The sequence below is a fragment of the Nycticebus coucang genome, chromosome 20, assembly GCF_027406575.1.
Source record: "Nycticebus coucang isolate mNycCou1 chromosome 20, mNycCou1.pri, whole genome shotgun sequence".
NCBI lineage: Eukaryota > Metazoa > Chordata > Mammalia > Primates > Lorisidae > Nycticebus > Nycticebus coucang.
Genome location: NC_069799.1, coordinates 36,150,235 through 36,176,588, shown reverse-complemented (window position 1 = coordinate 36,176,588; position 26,354 = coordinate 36,150,235). Strand labels below are relative to the sequence as shown.

General features: G+C 38.9%; 1 protein-coding gene and 1 pseudogene across 2 annotated transcripts in view; one reads left to right on the top strand and one right to left on the bottom strand.

The window, feature by feature from the left end:
* The window catches only part of LOC128572813 (zinc finger protein 724-like), a 39,833-nt gene extending 15,741 nt beyond the window's left edge, over positions 1 to 24,092 (top strand). For both annotated transcript variants that reach the window (XM_053572923.1, XM_053572924.1), the window contains exons 2-4: positions 6,410 to 6,536; positions 7,040 to 7,135; positions 21,654 to 24,092. In XM_053572923.1, coding sequence (XP_053428898.1) covers positions 6,410 to 6,536; positions 7,040 to 7,135; positions 21,654 to 23,953 — 2,523 coding nt within the window. In that variant the 3' untranslated portion in view covers positions 23,954 to 24,092. The remainder of the gene's footprint in view (positions 1 to 6,409; positions 6,537 to 7,039; positions 7,136 to 21,653) is intronic.
* Positions 1,092 to 1,547, bottom strand: LOC128572824 (small integral membrane protein 14-like; annotated as a pseudogene).
* Positions 24,093 to 26,354: the final 2,262 nt, after the last annotated feature.

Genomic DNA, 26,354 nt, shown 5'->3' with positions numbered 1-26,354 from the left:
TCCTTGATTGCTTCTCATTTTCCTTATTTTTCCTTGGAATAAACCAAGAATTTATTAAAGATTTTTGTAAGTCATAAGCATAACAAAAGCCTCAATTTTTTTCTTCAAATAAAAAAATGAAGTAAATAGGCATTCAAATGTCAGTAACCTAACAGGCTCTGATACACCTTTAAGACAGAGAAGTGTTAGAACAGAAAAGAAGCTTCCCAAGAAGCACTCATTTTGAAAATAAACTATAGGTTAAATAATTACTATATAGATTACAGTGGGCAAAGGCAGAATTAATTTTTCCTCCTCTCATAAACCTTGTAAGGCCAGTGCGCAGTGGCTTACAAATGTCAGATAATGGACTATAAATCATCCACCATATTGATCAATCATGTTTATTCAATTTTTCATTACGTTAGACATTTTTAATAGGAGTAGAAAAATTAGTTAACAACCATTTCATTTTTTTCTCTCCTCGTATTCTAGCCACCTGCGCCAGTTGTAATAGATGATACAGATTTCTGCTGAAATTTGTAAAATATTCTAAGAGCTGCCACAGTCCCAAGCACTAGAGAAAACTGCCATCCACAAATAAAACTACCAAAGTAAATGTAAACACAGTGTGGTTCTAATTTTTTTTCATATAGTCTCAGACAATCCTAAGTAACTTTATAAATACCTTATTTTAAAAAGCAATTTAAAAACCTACCAAAACTATTTAAAATATTTAAATGCAGAGCTCTCAAATGTCCTTCAATCAGGCCAGAAATCATTAAAAAAAAAATATTCTAAGAGCTGCCACAGCCCCAAGTACTAGAGAAAACTGCCATCCACAAATAAAACTACCAAAGTAAATGTAAATACAGTGTGGTTCTGATTTTTTTTTCACACAATCTCAGACAACCCTAAATAACTTTTAAAATGCCTTATTTTAAAAAGCAATTTGAAAACCTACCAAAACTATTTAAAATATTTAAATGCAGAGCTCTCAAGTGGAATGTTTAAGTTTAAGACAACCAAAAAAGCCCCATGTAACTTTTTTTAATATAATCATTTACTCAATGTAAATAGGAATGGTTATAACACAGGAAGCAAAAATAAGCTTGCAAGTGAAATTTCTAGAAGCTCATGAAAACAATACCATCCCATATTGCAGATGCAAAAGGAAAAACAGTTCTAATGGGGGTAAGAGTACTCTGGTCATCTTCATTTGTTTGGTCTTGCAAGGTGTTAACTATTTTCACTTCCAATATCATAAAGTTAATCCACAGGAGGATCTGGTGGGTCTTGCCCATTGTTAGCACTGGTTGGCTTTCCAGATAGGTTGGATCCTCTTAGATTAGGAGGTCTCAGTAAGAGTAAGATCACTGCAATAACCATCCAGGCCATCAAGATCATAGTAACACTGATGCCATTATCACCAGAGGGTCCTGGCAATTCCTGAAGACATTCGGTGTCTGTGCAATAGACTGGGACTGCTGCAACAGATCGATCAGCCTTCTCATTGCATGTTCATGAGAGCAAACACATTCACAGGGATCGTATCCACCTTCTGCCATGATTACCTGGCTTGATTTTACCTGACTGTTTAAATCCGCTCAGACAACAACTGATGGGGCGGGGAGGGTAGGGGCCACGACCAAGTATGGGCAGAAAGACCTCCTGGAGCTCCGGAGCACTGATGCTGCTCCGCAGCTACCTCCACTGCTTCTGGCCGCCGGCTTCCTTCCCCCTCCTCTGTCTTGACTCAATTCTATGTACATTTATTTTCAATGACATTTTTTCTTTTTAGAGACGGAGTATCACTTTGTCGCCCTGGGTAACGTGCCATGGCATCACAGCTCACAGCAACCTCCAGCTGTTTGGCTTAGGTGATTTTCTTGCCTCAGCTTCCCAAGTAGCTGGGAATACAGGCGCCGGCCACAACCCCCGGCTAATTTTTGTTGTAGTTTGGCTGGGGCCGGGTTTGAACCCCCACCCTTGGTATATGGGGCCGGTGCCCTACTCACTGAGCCACAGGCACTGCGCTATTTACAACAAAATTTTATAAAACATTTACTAACTATTCTCTATGCATTGCCATCTCTTTGTAAAAGTTTGTAATGAGCATTTAGTAAAGGTATATTTAGCTACAATTTTCAATTTTTTGTATGTATGGTGACTTTGGGGATAACCTGTAGAGTTTTACAAACTACTTTTACAGGGCAGCAATCAGCCATTACCTGTCTCTGTCTTTTAATTATCATGATATCTTTAGACCTAAAACTGTCCCAGAGACTCTGAGGCCAGAAGCTCAACCTGGGTGACAGATGTGCATCAAGTATACCTGAGACTATCCTCATTCCTATTTTTGTGTTTCCGTAACTCTCATGCATGTACACAGGGCACTGGCTGCACCCCTGGATGTGCCAGACCCAAATCTGCGGGTCCAAATTCTGAGTCCCCAAATCTGCGGGTCCAAATTCTGAGTCCAGGTCCTTAGAGAAGGCTGCCTTCTCTCACCTTTGGAGAATTTAAAGTGCCAGCAAACTATGCCATGCATCAAGATTGTGATCGGTGGTCTTCTTTGCACCAGAGATATTTGTGTTGTAACAAAGTTTGGGCAGAGGGGACTCTGTGCTGTGTTTGCTTTCTCCACCTGAGTGCTGCTATAGTCTAAAAGCAGTAACAGCAGCAACAGGGGGAATTGTTAAACAAGCCACTTCATAGACTCACTCAAAACCTGCAAAATTTTAACTGAACCCGAGATTGACTATTCCTTCATGGAAAGTCATAGTCACAATGCAAGAACTGGTGGACGAAAAAGCAGTTTATTCAACAGCAACATGAGGAGATGGCTGACTAATGTTGGAAAGACCACCTGATGGTCCTCAGCTGACCAGAGATGGTGAAAGGGATAAGGAGCTTAGGAAACTGTGTGTAAGAGCTTTTTAGGTGTAGGTCTAGATGTCTCATTGAAACGGTTTTGGCAGTCTAGCTGATATGAGCTAGAACAAAACTGAAATGGGGATTAACTGCTCCCTATTTTCCGTCCTTACCTTAATTCCTATGGAGGGTTCGACACCAGTAGCACAGTGGTTATGGCGCCAGTTACATGCACTGAGGCTGGCAGTTTGAACTCAGTCCGGGCCAGCAAAACAACAATGACAACTGCAACAAAAAATAGTCGAGCATTCTTGTGGGTGCTTGTAGTCCCAGCTACTTGGGATGCTGAGGCAAGAGAATCACTGTAGCCCCAGAGTTGGAGGTTGCTGTGATCTGTGATGCCATAGCACTCTACCGAGGGCGATATTGTGAAACTCTGTCTGAAAAAAAAAAAAAAATCCTATGGGGATTCTGCAATCATCGTTCTATAGTTAATGGCTCAAAACAATTGGTGAAATTTTTGTTTCTTTTTTTGAGACAGAGTCTCACTTTGTCACCCTCTGTAGCATGGTGTGGCATCACAGCTCACAGCAACTTCAAACTCCTGCGCTCAGGCCACCTTCTTGCCTCAGTCTCATGAGTAGCTGATAATACAGGTGCCCACCAAAACACCTGCTTAGTTTTAGAGACAGGGTCTCAGTCTTGCTCAGGCAGGTCTGGAACCCCTGAGCTCAGGGATCCACGTGCCTTAGCCTCCGACAGTGCTGGGACTATAAGTGTAAGCCATGGGCCCAGCCTTCTTCCCACAATTCTTAAGCAAGGACATAAATAGGCATTGTTCATAGAAAGTGATTATTTGCTTGGAAGTAGAGTCGGTGCTGCTGTTGCAGAATCAGGTACTTAGAGTGGGCATAATGGAAAATAGCTAGTATGCATGTTAAACCTTGAGAGGTGATGCTTAACTAAGTAGTCCTCAGCCCAGGCCTCCAGTTAACATTTCATGGCCAGTATGAAGAAGCACCTCATCTGTGACTCTGCCTTCCCAAAGATTCTATGAGTCTGGGTTGTGTCATCCTGTGGTTTTCATTACGTGTCTGCATGTGATGCTAAGGTTAGGCAAGTATCAACATGAGGGTTTCCAGGTACATTTGAGAGAGTGGAGTTTATTTATTTTTTTCCAGAAAGGTCACAGGGCCCATATTTTCATTTCCATAGCAGAAATTGCTGGCAAGGTAGGGGACTAGAGGGTAGGAAATAAGAAACGTATACTTTGGTCTTTATGTGGAATCTCCTTCTCCCTGACTCCTTTCATAAAGAATAGGAAAGGGTGAAATATTTTCTGTACTTCAAGGTCCCTCTACCTGTGGCTAGGGTAGGTGGTAGTAGTGAAGGGGTTAGGGTGATGCCTTTAAATTCATATTATCAAGCTGCAGGATTAATTTGTCCAGATAATCTCCCCTGAGAAGGAAGTCAAGGCAAGGAGGAGAAAGAGAAAGGAATGATTGCTCCTCGGGTAAATGTGTCCAAGGTCCAGGGCTATGCCCACTTTTTCTCCTGCAGTATCTTGTTCTTAAAATTTGGAAACCTTTACATCTCTTGTGATGTTCCTGCCTAATGAATTTGTTTCACATACAAGTTTACTTCTTACACTAGTCAAGGGGGTCCAAAAAATCCTGCTCCTGTACATGTATGGCAGAGTCTTCTTTCTATTCTCTTCATCCAGGTTTCTCATATGCCCTAAAAAATTCTCACCTTAAGTTAGTATCCTGAAATAGTGAAAATGTTTCCTTTCTGTCTGTTGAAAGTAGAAAAATGTGGATGCCCAAGAGTCCCATTGGGGATGAGGTTGGGTCATTGGATATTAGCAAAGAAGGGGAATGTGTGCAGTTTAGCTTCCATCTGGAAGTTCCATCAGTTCTACATAGAATAAGATGAAGCACATGCACTTGTACAGAAGACGGCATTAACTGCCTAAAGTAACTCAATGTTCTGGGCACCAGAATAATTAGAAAAGCCTGGCTTTCTAGAATGCTAAAAAGGACATATTTAAAGACATGATTAGAGACTAGAAAATGTGCCAGGTATCTGTACCTTGAACTTTGCTAAAAACTAGGTTTTTATTTATTTATTTATTTATTTTTTATTTTTTGGCCGGGGCTGGGTTTGAACCCGCCACCTCCGGCATATGGGACCGGCGCCCTACCTGCTGAGCCACAGGCACCGCCCTAGGTTTTTATTTTTTATATGGTTTTTATCAGATTATGATTGACTTTTTCTGCCCTATCACAGCAGTAATATTGCTTGCACTTGTGAATCGGTGTCATCTTTGTTTATTGGTTCAGAAATCAACTGGGATAAATCCAGTGCTACAGTTCACTGCATGTTTGACAAAATACTGTCATGGGACAGAAGCATTGGCATTCCTGTTGAGCTTGTTGGAAATTTAGTAATTGAGGCTTGGCATCTGTAGCTCAAGCAGCTAAAGCGCCAATCACATACAAAGGGCTTGGCAGGTTGAAATCCATCCCGGGCCTGCTAAACAACAATGACAGCTCCAACCAAAAAATAGCTGGGCCTTGTGGCAGGTGCCTGTAATACCTGCTACTTGGCAGGCTGAGTCAAGAGAATCAAATCGCTTAAGCCCAAGAGTTTGAGGTTGCTGTGAGCTGTGAAGCTACGGCACTACAGGGTGACAGCTTGAGACTCTGACTCAAAAAAAAAAAAAAAAAAAGTTTTAGAAATTAATTTTTCACCCCATATCTTCTGAATAAATTTCTACATTTTTTTTCAAGATCTCCAGTTCTTTACTGTACACATTAAAACTTTAGAGGTACCATTTAACTCACCATGACATTTTTTTTTTTTTTTTTTGGAGACAGAGTCTCACTATGTGGCTCTCAATAGAGTACAGTGGCATCACAGCTCGCAGCAACCTCAAACTCTTAGGCTCAAGTGATTCTCTTCCCAAGTAGCTGAGACTACAGGTACTCACCACAATGCCTGGCTATTTTTTGTTGTACGTGTCATTTTTGTTTAGCTGGCCCTGGTTAGAACCAGCTAGCCTCTGTATATGTGACTGGCACCGTAACCAGGGTGCTATGGGCACCGAGTCCCGGCTTTTTTTATGTTGTAGTTGTTACTGTTGTTTGGCAGGTCCGGGCCAGGTTCTAACCCTCTAGCCCTGGTGTATGTGGCCGGTGTCCTAGCCGCTGAGCTACAGGTGCTGAGCCTCATCGTGACATTGTCATATTAAAAATGTACACGACTTACACTACATGATGTAAATAAGGCACAAAAGTATACATGCCAGTATTAGTGGCCTTTCGTTTCTATTGTGTCAACTAAAACAAGTGTAGTGTGTCCACTCATTTGATGGGTGTTATGCCGTCCCCTTTCATCCGTGTTAGACAACACATGAGGAATATGTCTCTTCTATACTTACCTTATTAGGTGATCCAATCTTTCATTTAAGTCAGAATAAGTTCTCTTCACTCATGTAACTAAAAGTGAAATTCAATCCCCCCCTGGCTTCTTGGTAAACATGTTTGTTTTTCAGGAACTGTTGACATTCAAGGATGTGTCTATAGAGTTCTCTATGGATGAGTGGGCCTACCTGAACCCTGCTCAGCAGACTTTGTATCGGGACGTCATGTTGGAGAACTACGGACACCTGGTCTTCCTAGGTGAGGATAATTGAAATACACAGTTCCTGGTCTACACTACACAATTCATATTCTCTCTTTGTAAAAGGCTTTTATTCAGTTTCTTCTTTGACTGCATGAGTATCAGTTTCTTATTTCTAAGGACAATTTAGGGATATCATGGCATAGAAAAGAAAATACCAGAGAGGGTTTACTTTTGGCGTTAATCTTAGCCTTTTTTGGCTGATTTATATCCTTCACTAGATTAATGTTAATTTCAGAAATTTAGTGGCATAGATTGTTACCCACACCTATAAGTTTGATTTTTAGCACCGAATTTTATTTCAGTACTACTGAGTGGTGGAGTTAAGAATCCTCCAACTTTAAATACTTTTTAAAGATTCTAACCTTTCTGTAAGGAACAGCTATTTGGGGATTATTCTTTCAGGATGTTCTAAAGTGTTCTTTCTCTACGTTAGCAAGATAATAGATGACCACTTGAAGAATTCCAACAAGAGTCAGTTTCCTTTTTTCTAATACAACAGGTCTTACTCTGTCTAAGCCCGAGGTCATTACCTGTCTGGAGCAAAGGAAAGAGCCCTGGAAGGTGAAGACACACCAGACAGTAGTCAAGCCCCCAGGTAGGTTGGAGTGAATGCAACAGGTAACATTGGTCGTTGGTTCAAAGGTCAAGGAGGAAACCACACTATAGAATATGATTAGGGAATCTCAGATTAAATTTGGAAAGATTTCTGAGAATCCTGGGTTTCTTTCTCTTTCTTGTTCTTACACAACAGCACTTCTATACTGTTGTTTTTTTTTTAATTTAGTTTTATTTCCTTATTGAAACAGCGTCTCACTTGCTTGCTCACACTAAAGTGACCTGGCATCAGCCTTGCACAGAGCAACCTGAAGATGCTGGGTTCAAGTGATTTTTCTCTCTCAACGTCCCAAATACCTGGGATTACAGGTTTCTCTACAATGCCTTGCTAATGGACTTTCTATTTTGTAGTAGAGAGGGGGTCTCACAATTCCTCAGGCTGCTCTTGAACTTGTGAGCTGAAGCAATCCTCCCAGGTTGGCTTCCCTGGGTGCTAGGTTTACCGTTGTGAGCCACTATGCCTGTCTAATTAGTACTTAATTTCCAGAAGGACTTTACTGTTCGGTGATACTCCTTCTAGATTATAGTGAGAATAAAAGAACTTTCTATAGCTGGAATGTGACTGCTCTTCTATTGCTTTTAAGGACATAAAATATTTGCGTATTTTTAAGTGTCTCTAAAAAAATGTTTTTAATATTCTTTAGGCTGGGTGTGGTGACTCACATCTGGAATCCTAACACTCTGGGACCCAAGGTAGGATGATGGCTTGAGCTCAGGCATGTGAGACCAGTGTAAACAAGAGTGAGACCCTGTCTCTACTAAAAAATAGAAAAATTAGCTGTGCATTGGAGTGGTGGCTTTGGTTCCCCCAGCTGGGTTTGGGTAGGCGGGGATGAGGCTGAAAAAGTGCTTGAACCCAGGACTTTGAGGTTGCTGTGATGTAGGCTGATCCTATGACACCGTAGCCTGGGCAACAGGTTAGCCTGTGTCTGAAAAAAAAGCTTGTTTTTCTTTAGCATCATATCCAGAATAAGTACATGAAGTGGTGATATTAGTGTTTGGTTCAGAAATTACAGGAACAGCACAAGTTGTATGTTTTCTGCTTTCAGAGAAGGTTCTGCACAAATTATAGTCAGTAATTTTATCAGGACACTAAGAATCTCCCTAAATGTAAGAAAATCTAATGTTATTTAACTTCAAACTTTTCTTTTTATATGGACTGTCATGAATAATTTAATTTCTTTGTGTTTAATTGCCAACCTTAATACAGTTATAGGTATCTATTCCCTATATTTCCTTTTTTGTCTCTTTTTTAGAGACAGAGTCATATGCCATGACAGTATAGCTCAACCAGCCCTAAACTCTTGGGTTCAAGCAATCCTCTTGCTTCAGCATCCCAAGTAGCTGGGACTACAGGCTGCCTCCACTTCCCTTGGCCAGTTTTGCAATTTTCAGTACAGTTGGTACCTCCCTCTTACTTAGTCTGGTCTTGAACTCCTGAGCTCAATCAGTCTACCTGCCTTGGCCTCCCTGGGTGTTAGGTTAGAAGCCCCACATCCAGTAGTTGCATTTCTTAAATATACTATGTCATTAGGGAGTTTAGAGAATTCCTGAGAATATATTAATGTCTCTATTGTTACCTCTGGATTAGGATATGCTTATTCATACAGACACATATACACACATACATGCAGCAGAACCTCTGTAAGTTGACCACTGAAGGGATTGTAACAAACTTGTCAACATACAAAGGTGATTAGCATAAGTAACTAGGTCTGCTGTACCAATGCACATATGTGGTGCATGTCTGGTCTATGAACATCAGGTCAACTTCAGGTGGTCAATGTAGGGAGATGGCCAACTATGGAGTTTCTAGTATGTATATGTATATAAATATACACACATAGTTACATAAACACATACACACACACACAGTACCTAAATCTGCAGGCCTATCTCCATGGTCATGAGTGTGCATCTTCCTCCAGGTCTCTGGATGGGTAGGACCACTCCCAGATCATGGGTAGGAGAAGTTTGAGATGACCATATAGTCACTTCAGAATTCTCGATGGGACCAAGTTGAGTAGGCCATTCTCCAGACAGTAACCATGACCGGGTTTTTTCAGTTTGCAAGTAAATGATGCTCTGCCTCCTCTAAATAACCCCCGTGAGAACAGTAGGAGAATTTCACAGCCTTCTTCCTGGATCCTAAAGCTGTTGTAAAATAACTTTTTGTGGGATGGTGTCTCACTGTATTGCCTAGGCTTGTCAAACTGTTGGACTGATGTGATCCTCTCACCTCAGCTTCTAAGTAGGTGAGATGACAGGTGTGAGTCACTGTGCTCAGGTGTCATTAAAACATTTTTCTCTGTAGATGGCTCCCCCAAATTTGTTACCATGGGGGGCAGACATGAACATGGGACTTCTATTCTACCATCTTGCTGATTTTACTGTCTCTATGTATGTTTTCACATTCCATTTTATTCTGTATCCCCTTTTCTGTAATTTTAGATTTAAATATTCAGAACTATGTGTTAGAATTTCAACTTATGTAACAAATAATTTAGATAATGAGTAGGCATTCCATATGTATTAAGATGCTCACTTGAAAGTTCTAGTTTTTGTAGGGCAAAAAGAAAATCAACCGGTTTTCATCACTTTCCTCCACTTAAATTATATTTTAATATTTCCCAAGTGCTTATTTTATATAGTATGAATTATCATATTTTACAAAGTTCATATTTTTTATTTAGAAATTTAAAGCTTTTGATTGCCTTCAGAGGGTGAATTAAATTTTTTCAGGTTTTGTGAAAATAGCAATATATTGATAACATAATAAAACTATCTTTATTGTTTTGAAACGTGTATATATTAACATTTTCTAAGAAGTACCTCATATTGGTAAATTTTCCATCAAAATTTATTGCCATATACTACATAAAATATTCAATATACCTGTTCTCATTCAATAAAATGTTAACTAATATTAAGAAAAAAGTTTGAGCTTTGGATCAGTCCACAGTCACAGTGGAGCGCTGTAGTTATCTAGAAAAGAGAATTTTTTTTTTTTTTTTTTTTGAGACAGTCTCACTATGTTACCCTCATCAGACTCCCGTGGCGTCATAGATCACAGCAACCTCAAACTCTTGGGCTTAAGTGATTCTCTTGCCTCACCCTCCCAAGTAGCTTGGACTACGGGTGCCCACTACAGTGCTTGGCTATTTTTTTGTTGTAGTTGTCATTGTTGTTTAGCAGGCTTGGGTGGGGTTCAAACCCGCCACGCCCAGTATAGGTGGCTGGCACCCTACCCACTGTGCTACAGGTGCCCAACCTAGAAAAGAGAATTTTTCTTTGAGATGGAGCCTCAGTCTGTTGGCTGGGCTAGAATGCTGTAGCATCGTTCCAGCTTCAAACAACTTCCAAACCTGGGTTGAAGCAATCCTCCTGTCTCAGCCTCTCAAATACTTGGATGTACAGATGCCCAGCACAACTCCGGGATATACTTTTCTTCTTTTAGTGTAGAATGGGGTCTTAGTGTTGCTTGGGCTGGTATCAAACTTCTGAGCTCAAGCAGTCCTCCCACCTTGGCCTCCAAAGGGGTAGGATTACAAGTGTGAGCCACCTCAGGTAACCCAGAAATTTTTAAAAATGGTATAGCAATGTTGTACACAGAATTGAATGTCTAATCTTCTTATTCTTGTTTTGTAATTCCATGTTAGTGTATTTCTTATCGTTGTAGGCTTTTAAACCTCAACTTATTTTGTGTTTGGTTTCACCTGTTTCGAATAATTTTGGATGAAACCTCAACTCTTACATATATTTTAATATGTGATTCACTTTAAAATGAATCAGCTGTATGTCTTCTACTAATGATTGCTGTATGTTTTTTCTATGACTATTACCCCAAGTTTATTTATGGCTTATCTTGAATATTTCTTTTCCTGGGTGATTGTCAGTGGTTGTTGTGTCCCATCTAGGTTAATAGTCATGGGAATAGTCTTAATCTTGGCCTGTGTTTATTGATGAATCTGTATTTTGTTTTGAAGAGGAAAAATCTTGTGTAATTTTCAGGTAATACTTGAGAAACTTTGTAACTATTTTTGTTATCCCATTAAAATTTTAATTTTGGGCAAAACAAAGCTTACCACTTTCAATGTCTGTAGGTGTGTTTCTGTAGTATTTAGTGTATTTACACTTAATATCTCTTGTTATGCACAAGATTTTTATAATCTTTACATCTTGGAAAAGTAAAACTCAGTACCTTTTCCAGAACCTCTGCTCATTTTACCCTCTCTCCAGTCCTTGACAGACTTTGTTCTGCTTTCTGTTTCTGTGAGTTTCACTACTTAAGATCCGTCATACTTACTGTAACCGTGTGCTGTCACATTGTTGTGCCTCATTTTAGTTAACACAATAGTCTTAAGGTTTGTCCTTGTCCTTGGATGTGAGCTGGCTGGGGCCCACCTGACCTGTATCGCTCTCACCACAGCCTACAAAAGTGCTAAGATTGCAGGCGTGAGCCACTGCCTCGGCCACGTCTTGGCTTTTATGAATAATGCTGTGATGGGAGTGAGTGAGAACATGTATCTTCCCTGTTCTGCAGTGGATATTTTGGATATATACCCAGACATGAGATCGCAGGTTCAAATAATAACTTAATTTTAGTCTTCTAAGAAACCGTCTTACATTTTAATAGTGTCTGCAACATTTTTCCTCACCAACATTTCAGAAAGTGTCCGCTTTCTTTTTATTGAGACAGAGTCTGACATAGTCGCCCTGTGCTCAAGTGATTCTCAGCTTCCCTAGTAGCTGGGACAACAGGCTCCCGCCACCACGCCCGGCTGTTTTTTAGTAGTGGGGTCTCGCTGTAGCTCAGGCTGGTCTCCAACTCATGAGATCCGGCATCCGCCCACATCAGCCTCCCAGTGTGCTGGGATTACAGGCGTGAGCCACCGGGCCCGGCCCCCAAAGCGTCCACATTTTGTATAACCTTGATAAACTTTTTTTAGTGTTCATTGTGAGTATAATGTAACACTTCATTGTGATTTTGCTTTGCATTTCTCCAATAATTAGTAATTTAAGCATCTTTTCAAATTTTTGTGGGCCATTTATTTATATTTCTTATTTGAAAAATATCAGTGAGCTCCTGCCATCCACCTGGTTTTGCCTCCCAGAAAGTTAGGATTACAGACATGAACCACTGCTCCCCGTCTCTTTTTAACTTTTTGAAATAGGTCACCTTATGTCAGAGAAATTTGTTTGTAGTTTTTATCTATACAGGGTGTCCCCAAATTTGCCAGACATGCGTGCATAGGGGAAATGGGAAATTGTAGCTAAATGTACCATTACTTACAAAATATTCATACCATAATTTTCCATCATGTTTTTCTATGTGTTAAAATAAAAATATTAAAAATGTAAAATATACCCTCAGATTCCTATGTATAAGTTACTTGGGACACTTTGTACATTGTAATGTTGTATGGTAGTATGAATACAATAGTACTCAACTCCGTATACTTTAAGACATTAAGAACAAACGATAAATATAAATCAACCGTGTGTGTACAGGCAATTTCATTTTCTTTTTGTTTGTTTACCTATATGTTACTTACTTTTTGTTTACATATAGAACATTTTGTCTTGGTTGCTTGCCAATGTTTATTTTAACCTGTAGGTGAATACTTATTAAAGCTCTCTTAATTTTAACATATTTATTGGTGACTATATAGTGTTTGTATGAATCATTCGTGGAATATGAAGATGATTTTTGAAAGGCTATATAACTACCTATTTTGGAGATATAACTCCAAAATAGGTAGTTGTTTTTTTTTTTTTTTTTGTAAAAAACACATAACATTTGGGAGAGCTAGCTGGGTTTATTCCTCTCAAAATATAAATAAGTAAAAATCACGTAAAATAGACAATTTAATATTTTTAATTACATAGTTGTGTTAAGCATATTGACATTACTGTGCAAAAATGCATCTCTAGGGCCTGTCGTGGTGGCTCACACCTGTAATCCCAGTATTTTGGGAGGCCCCATTGGGCAGATTGCCCGGGCTCACGGGTTCCAGACCAGTCTGAGCTAGAGCAAGGCCCTGTGTCTAAAAATAGGCTTATGCCTATAATCCTAGCACTGTGGGAGGCCAAGGTGGCTGGGTTTTCTGAGCTTGCAAGTTTGAGATCAGCCTGAGCAACAGCGAGACCCCATCTCCAAAAATAGCCGGGCGTTGTGGTGGGCACCTAATAGTCCCAGCCACCTGGGAGGCTGAGGCAAGAGAATCATTTGGGCACAGGGTGACAGAGTGAGACTCTCTCCAAAAAAAAAGAAAAAAAAATACATCTCTAGAACGTTTTTATTTTGCACAATTGAAATTCAATATAGGCAAAACTACTATTCATTTTCCCCACTGTCTGGTCCTTTATAAACACTACTCTATTTTTCTTCTGTTTCTACAAATGTAACTAATTTCATTATTTCATTTTATTTTATTTTTGAGACAGCATTTCACTTTGCCACCCTTGGTAGGGTGCCGTGGCATCATAGCTCACAGCAACCTCAGTTTCTTGGGGTCAAGCAATCCTCTTTCTCAGCCTCCCAAGTATAGCTGGGACTAGGCACCCATTACAACACCTGGCTATTCTTAGTGACAGGGTCTCACTCTTGCTTAGGCTGGTCTTGAACTCCTGAGCTCCCACAGTCCACCAGATTCAGCCTCTTAGAGTGGTAGGATTAGAAGCAGGAGCCACTGTGCCTGGCCTTACTTTCATTATTTTATATAATTTTATTCAAATGTATCTGTTTTTTGGGAGAACCTGTATTATTTCATTTATGATAATGTTAGGATTTATCTTTATTAGAGATGTTAGAAGATTTCCTGATTGTTAGAAGCTGAGTAATACTTTCTTATTTATATATCTTAAATTATATTTCCCCATTTATATTTTGAGGCAGATGTGGATTTCTTTCACCTATGAATTATGTGAATGATGCTGCAATAAATATGTGTGCAAATAGCTCTTCATTTGACTGTGTACATGAGGGCTGTAAATCTGTCCTACATTTTGTTTCATGTATTTTATATATATGCAAAATAATAAAAAGGAATTATATGCTTCTAACAAACAAGCCCTTATATTATTATTTTGTATTCTTTACCTTTTCTGGAAATTTTGACTTAAGGTATATTTTATGAAATAAGACAGTTTTTTTTTTTCAGTTTTTGCCAGGGCCAGGTTTGAACCTGCCACCTCTGGTATATGGGGCTGGCGCCCTACTCCTTGAGCCACAGGCACCGCCCCATAAGAGAGTTTTTGCCTTAAAATATTTTGTGCCCTGGCTGGGCATAGGGGCATATATTTATACGGCTAGTAATCTGGGAGGCTGAGATGAGAGGATGTCTTGAGCTCAGCAGTTGGAGACCAGCCTGAGTAAGAGCAACACCCCATCTCCTAAAAATAGAAGATAAAATTACCTTACTATCATTATAGACACCATTAGTCCCTGCTTCTCAGAAGGCTGATTCAGGAGGATTGCTTGAACCCAGGAGTTTCAGGTTGCTGTGAGCTAGGCTGATACCATGGCACTGTATCCTGGGCAACAGGGTGAGACTCTGTCTCAACACGTGTGTGTATTTACATATACGTATTTATTATTATAATCTCCTTTGCTCTCATTTGATGAATTTCAATTAAATATCTTTCTCTCTGGCAATTTTTTTGTTTTGTTTTGCCTTTTTTAGACAATGTGGCATCATACCTCACAGCAACCTCAAACTCTTGGGTTTAAGCGATTATTTTGCCTCAGCCTCCAAAGTAGCTGAGACTAGAGGTGACCGCCACACTCCTGGCTATCCTTTTGGTTGTAGTTGTCATTATTGTTTGGCAGGCCCCTGGCCAGGTTGAAACCCGCCAGTCCCGGTTTGTGTGGCTGGTGTCCTCGTCTCTAAGCTATAGGCGCTGAGACTCTGTCCTGTAGTGTTTTATTCCATTTTATCATTACCTGTAAGATAAGTATCATTTAGATAGTATATAGATGGATCTTGATTTTTTTTATTTTTTAAATCCGTATCTTTATTTAGTGTCTGTCATTTGATTGTGACATTTAGTCCATGAATATTTACATAATTTTTGAAAGAGAGGACTTACTGTTGACAACTTATTACCCGTTTCCTTAGATTCTTGCATCTGTTTTCCCTTTCCTATCTTCATTTCTGTCTCATTGATTTGTGTAGTAACATGCTTTGCTTTTTTTATTATTTGTGTAATTATAGGTATTTTTATTGTAGCTACCATAGCAATTACACATTTTCAAAATATATTTTAAACTGATAACAACAGCTGTTATTAGTTTTTATTTTTAACATCTGTTCTCAATTATCTTATTGAAGTTAGCAATTACATCTTGTTATATTGTACGTGTATACCCATCATTATACATGTAGACCCAAAGTTTAGTGCTAACTTTCTGTTTTTGTCTTTGATCTCTCACGTATGATTTAAAGTGTTTCGTGCACCATTACAACAATGTAGCATTTCATGTAGGTGTACTTAGTTATCTTTCCCAGAGTTATTTATTTTTACATTATTTATTTATTTACTTATTTATTTTTGAGTCAGAGTCTTACTATGTCATCCTAGGTAGAGTGCTGTGGCATCACAGCTCACAGCAACCTCCAACTCCTGGGCTTAGGCAATTCTCTTGCCACAGCCTCCGGAGCAGCTGGGACTACAGGTGCCTGCCACAACGCCCAGTTGCAGTTTTTGTTGCAGTTTGGCCAGGGCCAGGTTCAAACCCGCCACCCTTGGTATTTGGGGCCTGTGCCCAGCAACTGAGCCATAGGCACCGCCGTTTTTAATTTTTTAATGGTTGTTTTTTTACATCTGTTCTCAATTATTTTATTGACATCAGCAATTACATCTTCTTATATTGTACATGTAGACCCATTAGAGGGTTAGTGCTAACTTTCTGTTTTTGTCTTTGAACTCTCAAGTATGATGAAGAGTGTTTTGTGCACTATACTTATAACAATACAGAATTTCATGGAAGTGTACTTAATTATCTTTCCCGGAGTTATTTATTGTTGCATTATTTATTTATTTTTGATACAGAGTCTTACTATGTCACACTGGGTAGAGTGCCATGGCATAACTGTTCACAGCAACCTCCAACTCTTGGGCTTAAGTGATTCTCTTCCCTCAGCCTCCCACGTGGCTGGAACTATGGGCACACACCACAACTCCTGGCTATTGTTTTTCTTTTTTTTTTTTGTAGTTGTTGTTGCAGTTGTCCGTGTTTTTTGGCCAGCCCAGGCTGGGTTTGAACCCACCAGCCCCATTGTATGTGGCCAGCACATTACCCTCTGAGCTACAGGTGCTGAGTCATATTTTTACATAATTTAGTGTTGTCTAGCATCATTTCATTGTCAATGACAGGGCCTTCCTTTGACATTTCATATGTGGCAGGTTTTTAGCACCTGTTTATCGTGATAAATATTTGTTTTTTCTTCATTTAGAATGGCAGTTTTGCCAAATATTGTATATGTGCTTTGGAGTTTTTGTTCTTTCACCACTTTGACTATATCACCCAACCTTTTTTTTTTATTTGGAAGTTTGTGTTGATTAAACCACTAGTAATCTGACAGGAGCATGCTTAGAGATGACATGTCTATTTTCTCTCGCTGCTTTCAAAATTCTCTTCTTGTGTGTGACTTTGAATCCTTGATCTTTATCAGTCTTGTTATGGGACTCTTTGTGTTTGTCCTTGCTAGAGTATGGTGAGCGTCCTGATATTTTATATCTTTTTTCTTACATTTGAGACTGCTCAGTCATTTTCATTGTGTTCTTCAACTTCAGAATTTATTTATGCTTCTGTTTTCTTTGAAATCTTCATTTTTGTGATGTTACTTAGTTGTCTGTATCATTCCCATTTGACCCATTTAGCATTATTCAGATAATGTTAAGGTAATTTTGACATCTTTATATTTTATGCTTGATTCCAGATTATTTCTTTTGTTTCTTTGAGTTATATCACCCTAGATTTTGTACATGTTAGGGTTTTTCATTGATTTTTGAGGACGAGGAAAGCCACTTTTCACAAACTTTGTGATATGGTTTCATCCTCTAAGATTCTGACACACATCGTACTAAGACAGCAAGGACCATTGCATTCTGACAGTGTTCTGCCTGTGTAAGCGTGTGGTTATTTTTTTAGTTGAAGCATTTTTCTACATTTCCTCTTAAGACCTTGTCATCACTTGTTATACCTGAATCTGTCTGTCATCTTGGAGTCTCTCTGCTGCTGTAACAATATTTTACCTTTGGTTTCAGTACCTCCAGTCTGTATTATAGACTACAGCACCATTCCTTTCAGCACCCTTGATTGTGGGAGACAGCAACTTTTCTCTGGAAAGGCCCCGAAAACAAGAAGAATAAACACTGGTGTCACTCTTTTTCTTTTGAGGACAAAGCTGGGATTTGGGAGTTTACTTCCATTTTCACAATGGTCTATTACAATGGGATAAAGTCTGTGGTGGGTAAATATGACAAACTTCCTTCTGTTCTATTTGTCTGTTTTTGTTATTATTAACATTTACTAAGTTTTTCTTTTTTATATTTCATATCATATATATATGCACACACACAAATTTATGTATCTGTCTATTTATTTATTTGTAACTGAGTTTCTGTCACTCTGGGAGAAGTGCTGTGTTGTCATAGCTCATAGCATCCTCGATATTCTGAACTAAAGACATCTTCTTGCTTCAGCCTCATGAATTGCTGGGACTACACTCATCCTTGACTACTATTTGTGGTAGAAATGGGGTCCACCCTTGCTCAGGTTGATCTCAACCACCTGTGCTAAGCGATCCATTCACCTGAGTCTTCAGAGTTGTAAGATTACGAAAGTGAGCCAGTGCACCCAGGATCTTGTTGTCTCTACAGCTTCCACTCATTTGCTATGCTGCAAATTCCTACCTGGTTCTTAGAATTCCTCAAAATGCAGTGTATATGTGCAATATTTATTTACCTTCAAGATAAGTAGTGCCTGTGTACTGTATTATGCCATTTTCCTAATGTTCTTGGCATGATTTTGTAGATAAAATGTGTAATGTGTATTTACTCAATTCTGACAAAAAGTCAGTGGCTAAAATTGCTTTTTTTTTTTTTATTATTGGGGACTCATTGAAGGTACAATAAGCCAGGTTACACTGATTGCATTTGTTAGGTAAAGTCCCTCTTGCAATCGTGTCTTGCCCCCAGAAGGTGTGGTACACACCAAGGCCCCACCCACCTCCCTCCTTCCCTCTTTCTGCTTTTCCTTCCTCCCCCATAACCTTTATTGTCATTAATTGTCCTAATATCAAAATTGAGTACATAGGATTCATGCTTCTCCATTCTTGTGATGCTTTACTAAGAATAATTTCTTCCACTTCCATCCAGGTTAATATAAAGAATGTAAAGTCTCCATTTTTTTAAAATAGCTGAATAGTATTCCATGGTATGCATATACCACAGCTTGTTAATCCATTCCTGGGTTGGTGGGCATTTAGGCTGTTCCCACATTTTGGCAATTGCAAATTGAGCTGCAATAAACAGTCTGGTACAAGTGTCCTTATGATAAAAGGATTTTTTTCCTTCTGTGTAGATGCCCAGTATTGGGATTGCAGGATCAAACGGGAGGTCTAGCTTGAGTTCTTCGCGGTTTCTCCATACTTCCTTCCAGAAACGTTGTACTAGTTTGCAGTCCCACCAGCAGTGTAAAAGTGTTCCCTTCTCTCCACATCCACGCCAGCATCTGCAGTTTTGAGATTTTGTGATGTGGGCCATTCTCACTGGGGTTACATGGTATTTCAGGGTGGTTTTGATTTGCATTTCTCCAATATATAGGGATGCTGAACATTTTTTCATAAGTTTCTTAGCCATTCTTCTGTCTTCTTGAGAGAAGGTTCTATTCATGTCTCTTGCCCATTGATATATGAGATTGTTGGCTTTTTTCATGTGGATTAATTTGAGTTCTCTCTATAGATCCTAGTTATCAAGCTTTTGTCTGATTCAAATTATGCAAATATACTTTCCCATTGTGTAGGTTATCTATTTGCTTTGGTTGTTGTCTCCTTAGCTGTACAGAAGCTTTTCAGTATAACGAAGTCCCATTTGTTTATTTTTGTTGTTGTTGCAGTTGCCATGGCAGTCTTCTTCATGATGCCTTTCCCCAGGCCAATATCTTACAGTGTTTTTCCTATGCTTTCTTTGAGGATTTTTATTGTTTCATGCCTTAAATTTAAGTCCTGTATCCATCTTGAATCAATTTTTGTGAGTGGGGAAAGGTGTGGGTCCAGTTTCAGTCTTTTACATGTGGATATCCAGTTCTCCCAATACCATTTATTGAATAGGGAGTCTTTCCCCAAAGGTATGTTCTTGTTTGGTTTATCAAAGTTTAGGTGTTTGTAAGATGTTAGTTTCATTTCTTGGTTTTCTATTCAATTCCAAGTGTCTATGCCTCTATTTTTGTGCCAGTACCATGCTGTCTTGACCACTATGGCTTTGTAGTACAGCCTAAAATCTCGTGTGGTTATGCCCCCAGCTTTATTTTTATTACTAAAACCTGCCTTTGCTATACCGGTTTTTTTCTGGGTCCATACAAAATGCAGAATTATTTTTTCCAAATCTTGAAAGTACGGTGTTGGTATTTTAATGGGAATGGAATTGAATAGGTAGATTGCTTTGTGAAGTATAGTTATTTTAACAATGTTGAATCTTCCCATCCATGGTATGTTCTTCCATTTGTTAATATCCTCTGCTATTTCCATTCTGAGGATTTTATACTTTTCTTTATAGAGGTCCTTCACCTCCTTTGTTAGGTATATTCCTAGGTATTTCATTTTATTTTTTGAATTTCCTTTTGGTTATTTTTCACTTTATTAGCAGTTTCCTTCATTGTTTCTATCATTTCCTTCATTGTTTTCATCATGTGTATTCCAAATTCCCTCTGTCATTAGTAACATTTCTTTATAGGTGGGATCCTCTGCTGTAGCTAACTCTTGGTCCCTTGGAGGGGTTGCTCTGGACTGGTTCTTCATGTTGCCAGGCATTTTCTGCTGATTCTTCCTCATCAGTGATTTCTTTTATCTGTTTCCTTGCCATAATTTTCCTTTCACTTCCTTTTGCTCTTTAAGTTCCCGTGCCTGTGGACTAAGGTTTTGATGAGTCCTTTTGGTACAGGACCAGGAGGATGAGAAGTTTCAATAGCAAAAAGGGATAAAAGAAAGAAAAGAAAATAGAGAAAGGAGGGGAGTGGGTAAAAGGGAATATTGACAAAAAGAAGAGAGGGACAGAAAGAGGGAGGCAGAGCAATATATGTGTACAGTGGGGTACTTTGACACAACCTTAAAAATCCCCAATCTCTGGGGGTTCCTGGTTGGGTGGTTCCCTTGAGGTCAGCAGCTCTTTCCTAACCTTTTCAGACACAGTACCCCATCTCCACCAAGTAGAGAGGAAAGACAAAAATGCTATAAATCAAACCAAAACAAGCTAACAGAGTACTTTGCAGGATAAAATTGGGGGAAAAAACAAATAATAGGGGTAGAAACACTAGCAAAAATGAAGTTCTAATTATTGAAAAGGCAGCAATGGGAAATTGTATTTAAAGTAGAAAAGTAGAGAAAGAAAAGAAAGGAAAAAAATCTGTAGGGAAAAGGTTTAAATTAAACAAACAAAACAACAATAAAAAGAAAGAAAAAACAAACAAAAACCACAACCAAAAACAAAGCAGTATATGTATCTTGGTGAATATTGTCTGGGCAACAAGTGGTCTTCTGGGGTATCAGATGTTAGTCACAATGCTGATACGACTGAATACCTCCACTGATTTCTCAAACCCCACAGAGTGGACACCCTAAATCTCTCTTTAGCCCTCTTAAAAGGCACTTCAAACTTTAAATTTGGCTAAGCAGAAGCTTTCCTAGGAAAGTGCTTGTCTCTGGGATCACTGCTGAAGTGGCTATCCACTTACCCAGTTTTCCAAAACCTATCTCACTCTGCTTCTGAGGGTTAAGGCTGTAAGTTGGCTCAGTCTACACCTTTTGGCTGCTCAGTCACTAGGTTACTAGCTCCCGCCCAATCCTTGCTCTGGGACCCTTAGGGCAGAGTTTGTTGGGGCAGTTCTCTCATAATGGCTCCCTCTAGTCCACAGCTGAACACTTAGCTCTGTCTGGCTCAGCAGCTCAGTCTGTGGCCCTAGACAATGCCCAAACTTCTCTGCACTCTTGCCCAAGCTCTCCCAAAGGCAGTTGAACTGAGTGCCAAGTCCAAAAATACCAAAACAGTTCACAGGTAAAGCCTTTCCACTTTTTTTGTCCTCCTTTTGGGGTCCAGAACTGTCTCGCTGACTTCCTGTATCCTCAGAGGGATGATTATAGACAGATCCCACCATCCAGAGATGACCAGAGTATCATCTCTCCAGACTTACGGTGCCCAGTTGCAGGGAAGCTGTTACTTGGCCAACATCTTGCTCTAACTCAGTCTAAAATTGCTTTTGTTTAAATGTCTTTCAGCTATATCTAACCATCCTGACCAAGACCATTTGCAAGATTTGGACACAAATACTTTATTTCCAGAGATAATTCTGAGAAGATATCGAAGTTGTGTCCCTGATAATTTAAACTTAACAAAAGACTGGGCAAGTGTGTCTGAGTGTAAGCAGCAGAAAGTATTGGACAGTGGACTTGACCAATGTTTAACGGCTACCCATACCAAAATCTTCCAGTGTAGTAAATGTTTGAAAGTCTTCACAAAATTGTCAAATGTAAGTAGACATAAAATGATACATACAAGAGGGAAAACATTTCACTTTATAACGTATGGGAAAGCCTCTAATCCATGCTCACATGTTACTAAACATAAGATAATCCATATTGGAGAAAAACAGTACAAATGTAGCAAAGTCTTCAAATCTGACTCAAGCCTATCTAAGCATAAGAGACATCATAATGGAGAGAAACTCTACAAGTGTGAAAATGATGGCAAATGTCTTAATCTCAGATCGAAATATTGTAACGATGAGAGTATTGATAGTGGAAGAAAACACTACAACTATGAAGACTGTGACAAACTTACCAAGGAGTACTCACACCTTTCTGGAGATAAAAGAATTTGTTCTGGAGAGAAACCCTATACATGTCAAGAATGTGGCAAAGCCTTTACTTTTAGGTCATCCCTTACTAAACATGAAAAAATTCATTCTAAAGAGAAACTCTACAAATGTCAAGAATGTGGCAAAGCCTTCAATAATAATTCAGCCCTTACTAAACATAAAAGAATTCATTCTGGAGAGAAACCCTACAAGTGTCAACAATGTGACAAAGGATTTAACTGGTACTCCCAACTTTCTCGGCATCAAAGAATTCATTCTGGAGAGAAACCCTACAAATGTCAACAATGTGGCAAAGCCTTTAGTTACAATTCATCCCTTACTAAACATAAAAGAATTCATTCTGGAGAGAAACCCTACAAGTGTCAACAATGTGGCAAAGCCTTTCACCATCACTCAAGCCTTTCTGTACATCAAGTAATTCATTCTGGAGAGAAACCCTACAAATGTCAACAGTGTGACAAAGCCTTTGCTTTGAAATCATACCTTACTAATCATGAAAGAATTCATTCTGGAGAGAAACCATACAAATGTCCAAAATGTGGCAAAGCCTTTGCTTTTAGTTCATCCCTTACTCTTCATGAAAGAAAACACTCTGCAGAGAAACCCTACAAATGTCAAGAATGTGGCAAAGCCTTTAAACAGTATGCACACTTTTCTGTACATCAAAGAATTCATTCTGGAGAGAATCCCTACAAGTGTCAACAATGTGGTAAAGCCTTTAATGTTAGTTCAACCCTCACTAAACATCAAAGTATTCATTCTGGAGAGAAATCCTACAAATGTCAACAATGTGGCAAAGCCTTCAATAATAATTCAGCCCTTACTAAACATAAAAGATTTCATTCTGGAGAGAAACCCTACAAATGTCAACAATGTGACAAAAGATTTATCTGGTACTCCCACCTTTCTGAGCATCAAATAATTCATTCTGGAGAGAAACCCTACAAATGTCAACAATGTGACAAAGGATTTAACTGGTACTCCCACTTTTCTCAGCATCAAAGAATTCATTCTGGAGAGAAACCCTACAAATGTCAACAATGTGGCAAAGCCTTTACTAATAATTCATCCCTTACTAAACATGAAAGAATTCATTCTGGAGAGAAACCCTACAAGTGTCAACAATGTGGCAAAGCCTTTCACCATCACTCAAGCCTTTCTGTACATAAAATAATTCATTCTGGAGAGAAACCCTACAAATGTCAACAGTGTGACAAAGCCTTTGCTTTGAAATCATACCTTACTAATCATGAAAGAATGCATTCTGGAGAGAAACCATACAAATGTCAACAATGTGGCAAAGCCTTTGCTTTTAGTTCATCCCTTACTCTTCATGAAAGAAATCACTCTGCAGAGAAACCCTACAAATGTCAAGAATGTGGCAAAGCCTTTAACCGGTATGAACACTTTTCTGTACATCAAAGAATTCATTCTGGAGAGAAGCCCTACAAGTGTCAACAATGTGGTAAAGCCTTTAATGTTAGTTCAACCCTCACTGACCATCAAAAAATTCATTCTGGAGAGAAATCCTACAAATGTCAACAATGTGGCAAAGCCTTTAGGTGGTACTCAAACCTGTATGTACATCAAAGAATTCATTCTGGAGAGAAACCCTACAAATGTCAACAATGTGGCAAAGACTTTACTTGTAAGTCATACCTTACTAAACATGAAAGAATTCATTCTGGAGAGAAATCCTAAAATGTCAACAATGTGGCCAAACCTTTAGGCAGTACTCACACCTTTCTAAACATCAAAAAATTTATTCTGGAGAGAAACCCTACAAATGTCAACAATGTGGCAAAGCCTTTACTAATAATTCATCCCTTACAAAACATAAAAGAATTCATTCTGGAGAGAAACCTTACAAATGTCAACAATGTGGCGAAGCCTTTACTTTTAGTTCATCCCTTACTCATCATGAAAAAAATCACTGTAGAGAGAAACCCTACAAATGTCAACAATGTGGCAAAGCCTTTACTAATAATTCATCCCTTACAAAACATAAAAGAATTCATTCTGGAGAGAAACCTTACAAATGTCAACAATGTGGCCAAGCCTTTACTTTTATTTCATCCCTTACTCATCATGAAAGAAATCACTCTGGAGAGAAACCCTACAAATGTCAGCAATGTGACAAAGCCTTTTGCCATTACTCAGGCCTTTCTGTACATCAAAGAATTCATTCTGGAGAGAAACACTACAAATGTCAACAATGTGGCAAAGCCTTTAGGTGGTACTCAAACCTGTCTGTACATCAAAGAATTCATTCTGGAGAGAAACCCTACAAATGTCAACAATGTGGCAAAGCCTTTACTAATAATTCATCCCTTACAAAACATAAAAGAATTCATTCTGGAGAGAAGCCCTATAAATGTCAACAATTTGGCAAAGCCTTTAATGTTAGTTCAACCCTCACTAAACATCAAAGAATTCATTCTGGTGATAAACCCTACAAGTGTCAACAATGTGGCAAATTCTTTAGGTACAACTCAAACCTGTATGTACATCAAAGAATTCATTTTGGAGAGAAACCCTACTAATGTTAATAATGTGGCAAAGCCTTTAATCAGTATGTAAAACTTTTTGTGCATAAAAGAATTCATTCTGGAGAGAAACCTTATGAACAGTGTGGGAAACCCATTATCTCATGTTCAAACCTCACTGTACATAAAATAAATCATACTGAAGAGGAACCCTCAAAATATGAAAAATATTGTAGTACCATTAACTGGTGTTGATAACTTGCTAAGCATGAAAGAATTCACCCTGGTGATAAATGCCCCAACTGTGAACAGTGCGGCAATTCCTGTAACCAGAACACAAACCTTTCTATACATAACAAAATTCATATTGGAGAAAATCTTACAGATGTGAATAATGTGGCAAAGATTTTTACTGGTCTTCATTCAGCACTTAGTAAACATAAGAGAAATTATCCCAGAGAAATAATGTAACAATATGAAGATGTGGCAAAGCTTAATGCCAGTAGTCACAGTGTTCTGTACACAATAGAATTCATGTTGAAGAGAAACACTATAAATATGAAGAACTTGACAAATGTTTAACTTGTGCCCAAACCATTGTATAAATGAAAAATGTATAACAGAGAAATCTCTGACAAATGTGAAGAAAGTTTTGAATCATATAAGCAAGATTCTCTACACTTCACACATTTCAGTACATAACAGAATTCAGAGAAACGGTATAGATGTGAAGAATGTTACAATGTCTTTAAATATTTCTCATGCTTTTCTAATCATAATTCATATGAAAGAAATACTCTACAAATGTCTATCTTGTCTCAGAGCCTTAAAGTTGTGTTTGTCCTAGTAGGTAGGGCTATGAAGAGACAGAGTCAGATGATACTAGGAGATCCTTTGTCCATCAGAAGAATAAAATGAGCAGAGGGGGCTTTCACCAAAGACAAGTTGGCATTTCAAGAAGGCTTCTGAAAAGGGAATTGATGTTTGCTCTACAAAAATGAGTCTCAGAGGTAGAGATACAGCCAAGGCCACAAAAAGGGATGTTTGGAGCATGCATTCAAGTAATGTGACTGTAAGCTCAAGTGACCTATTTTCATTAACACAGTGCAATTTACACCAGTTTACCTTGTTTCCCCAAAAATAAGACTGTCTTATATTAATTTTTGCTCCCAAAGATGTGCTAGGTCTATTTTCAGGGGATTTCTTATTTTTCCATGAAGAAGAATACAGTACACATTTATTGTTAAAGGAAATTTATTACCTGTATACAGTATGGTAGTATGGTAGTTGTCAACACAAACCAGACAAACTGTGAATCCTACCTTCAGTCATCATGAGGGCGGCCACGAGCATCAGGCAGTGTCACCAGAGACAGACCAGCACTCACCGTTGCCGTGTCCCATTCGCTCTGATCCTCCTGTTCTTCTACACGCATCTGCGAAAGTCTCCTCCTCCCACCCCTTGCTCACCACTCACTCCGACCTCCGCTCAGCCTCCACACAGCAGTGACGTCAGGACTCCGCTTAATGTCACTGGTTGCTAGATGCCAGTCGGGCGGCCCTAGCAACCAGTTCACAGTAAATTTTCATTCCGAGACAGAGCCTGGGGGGGGCTTA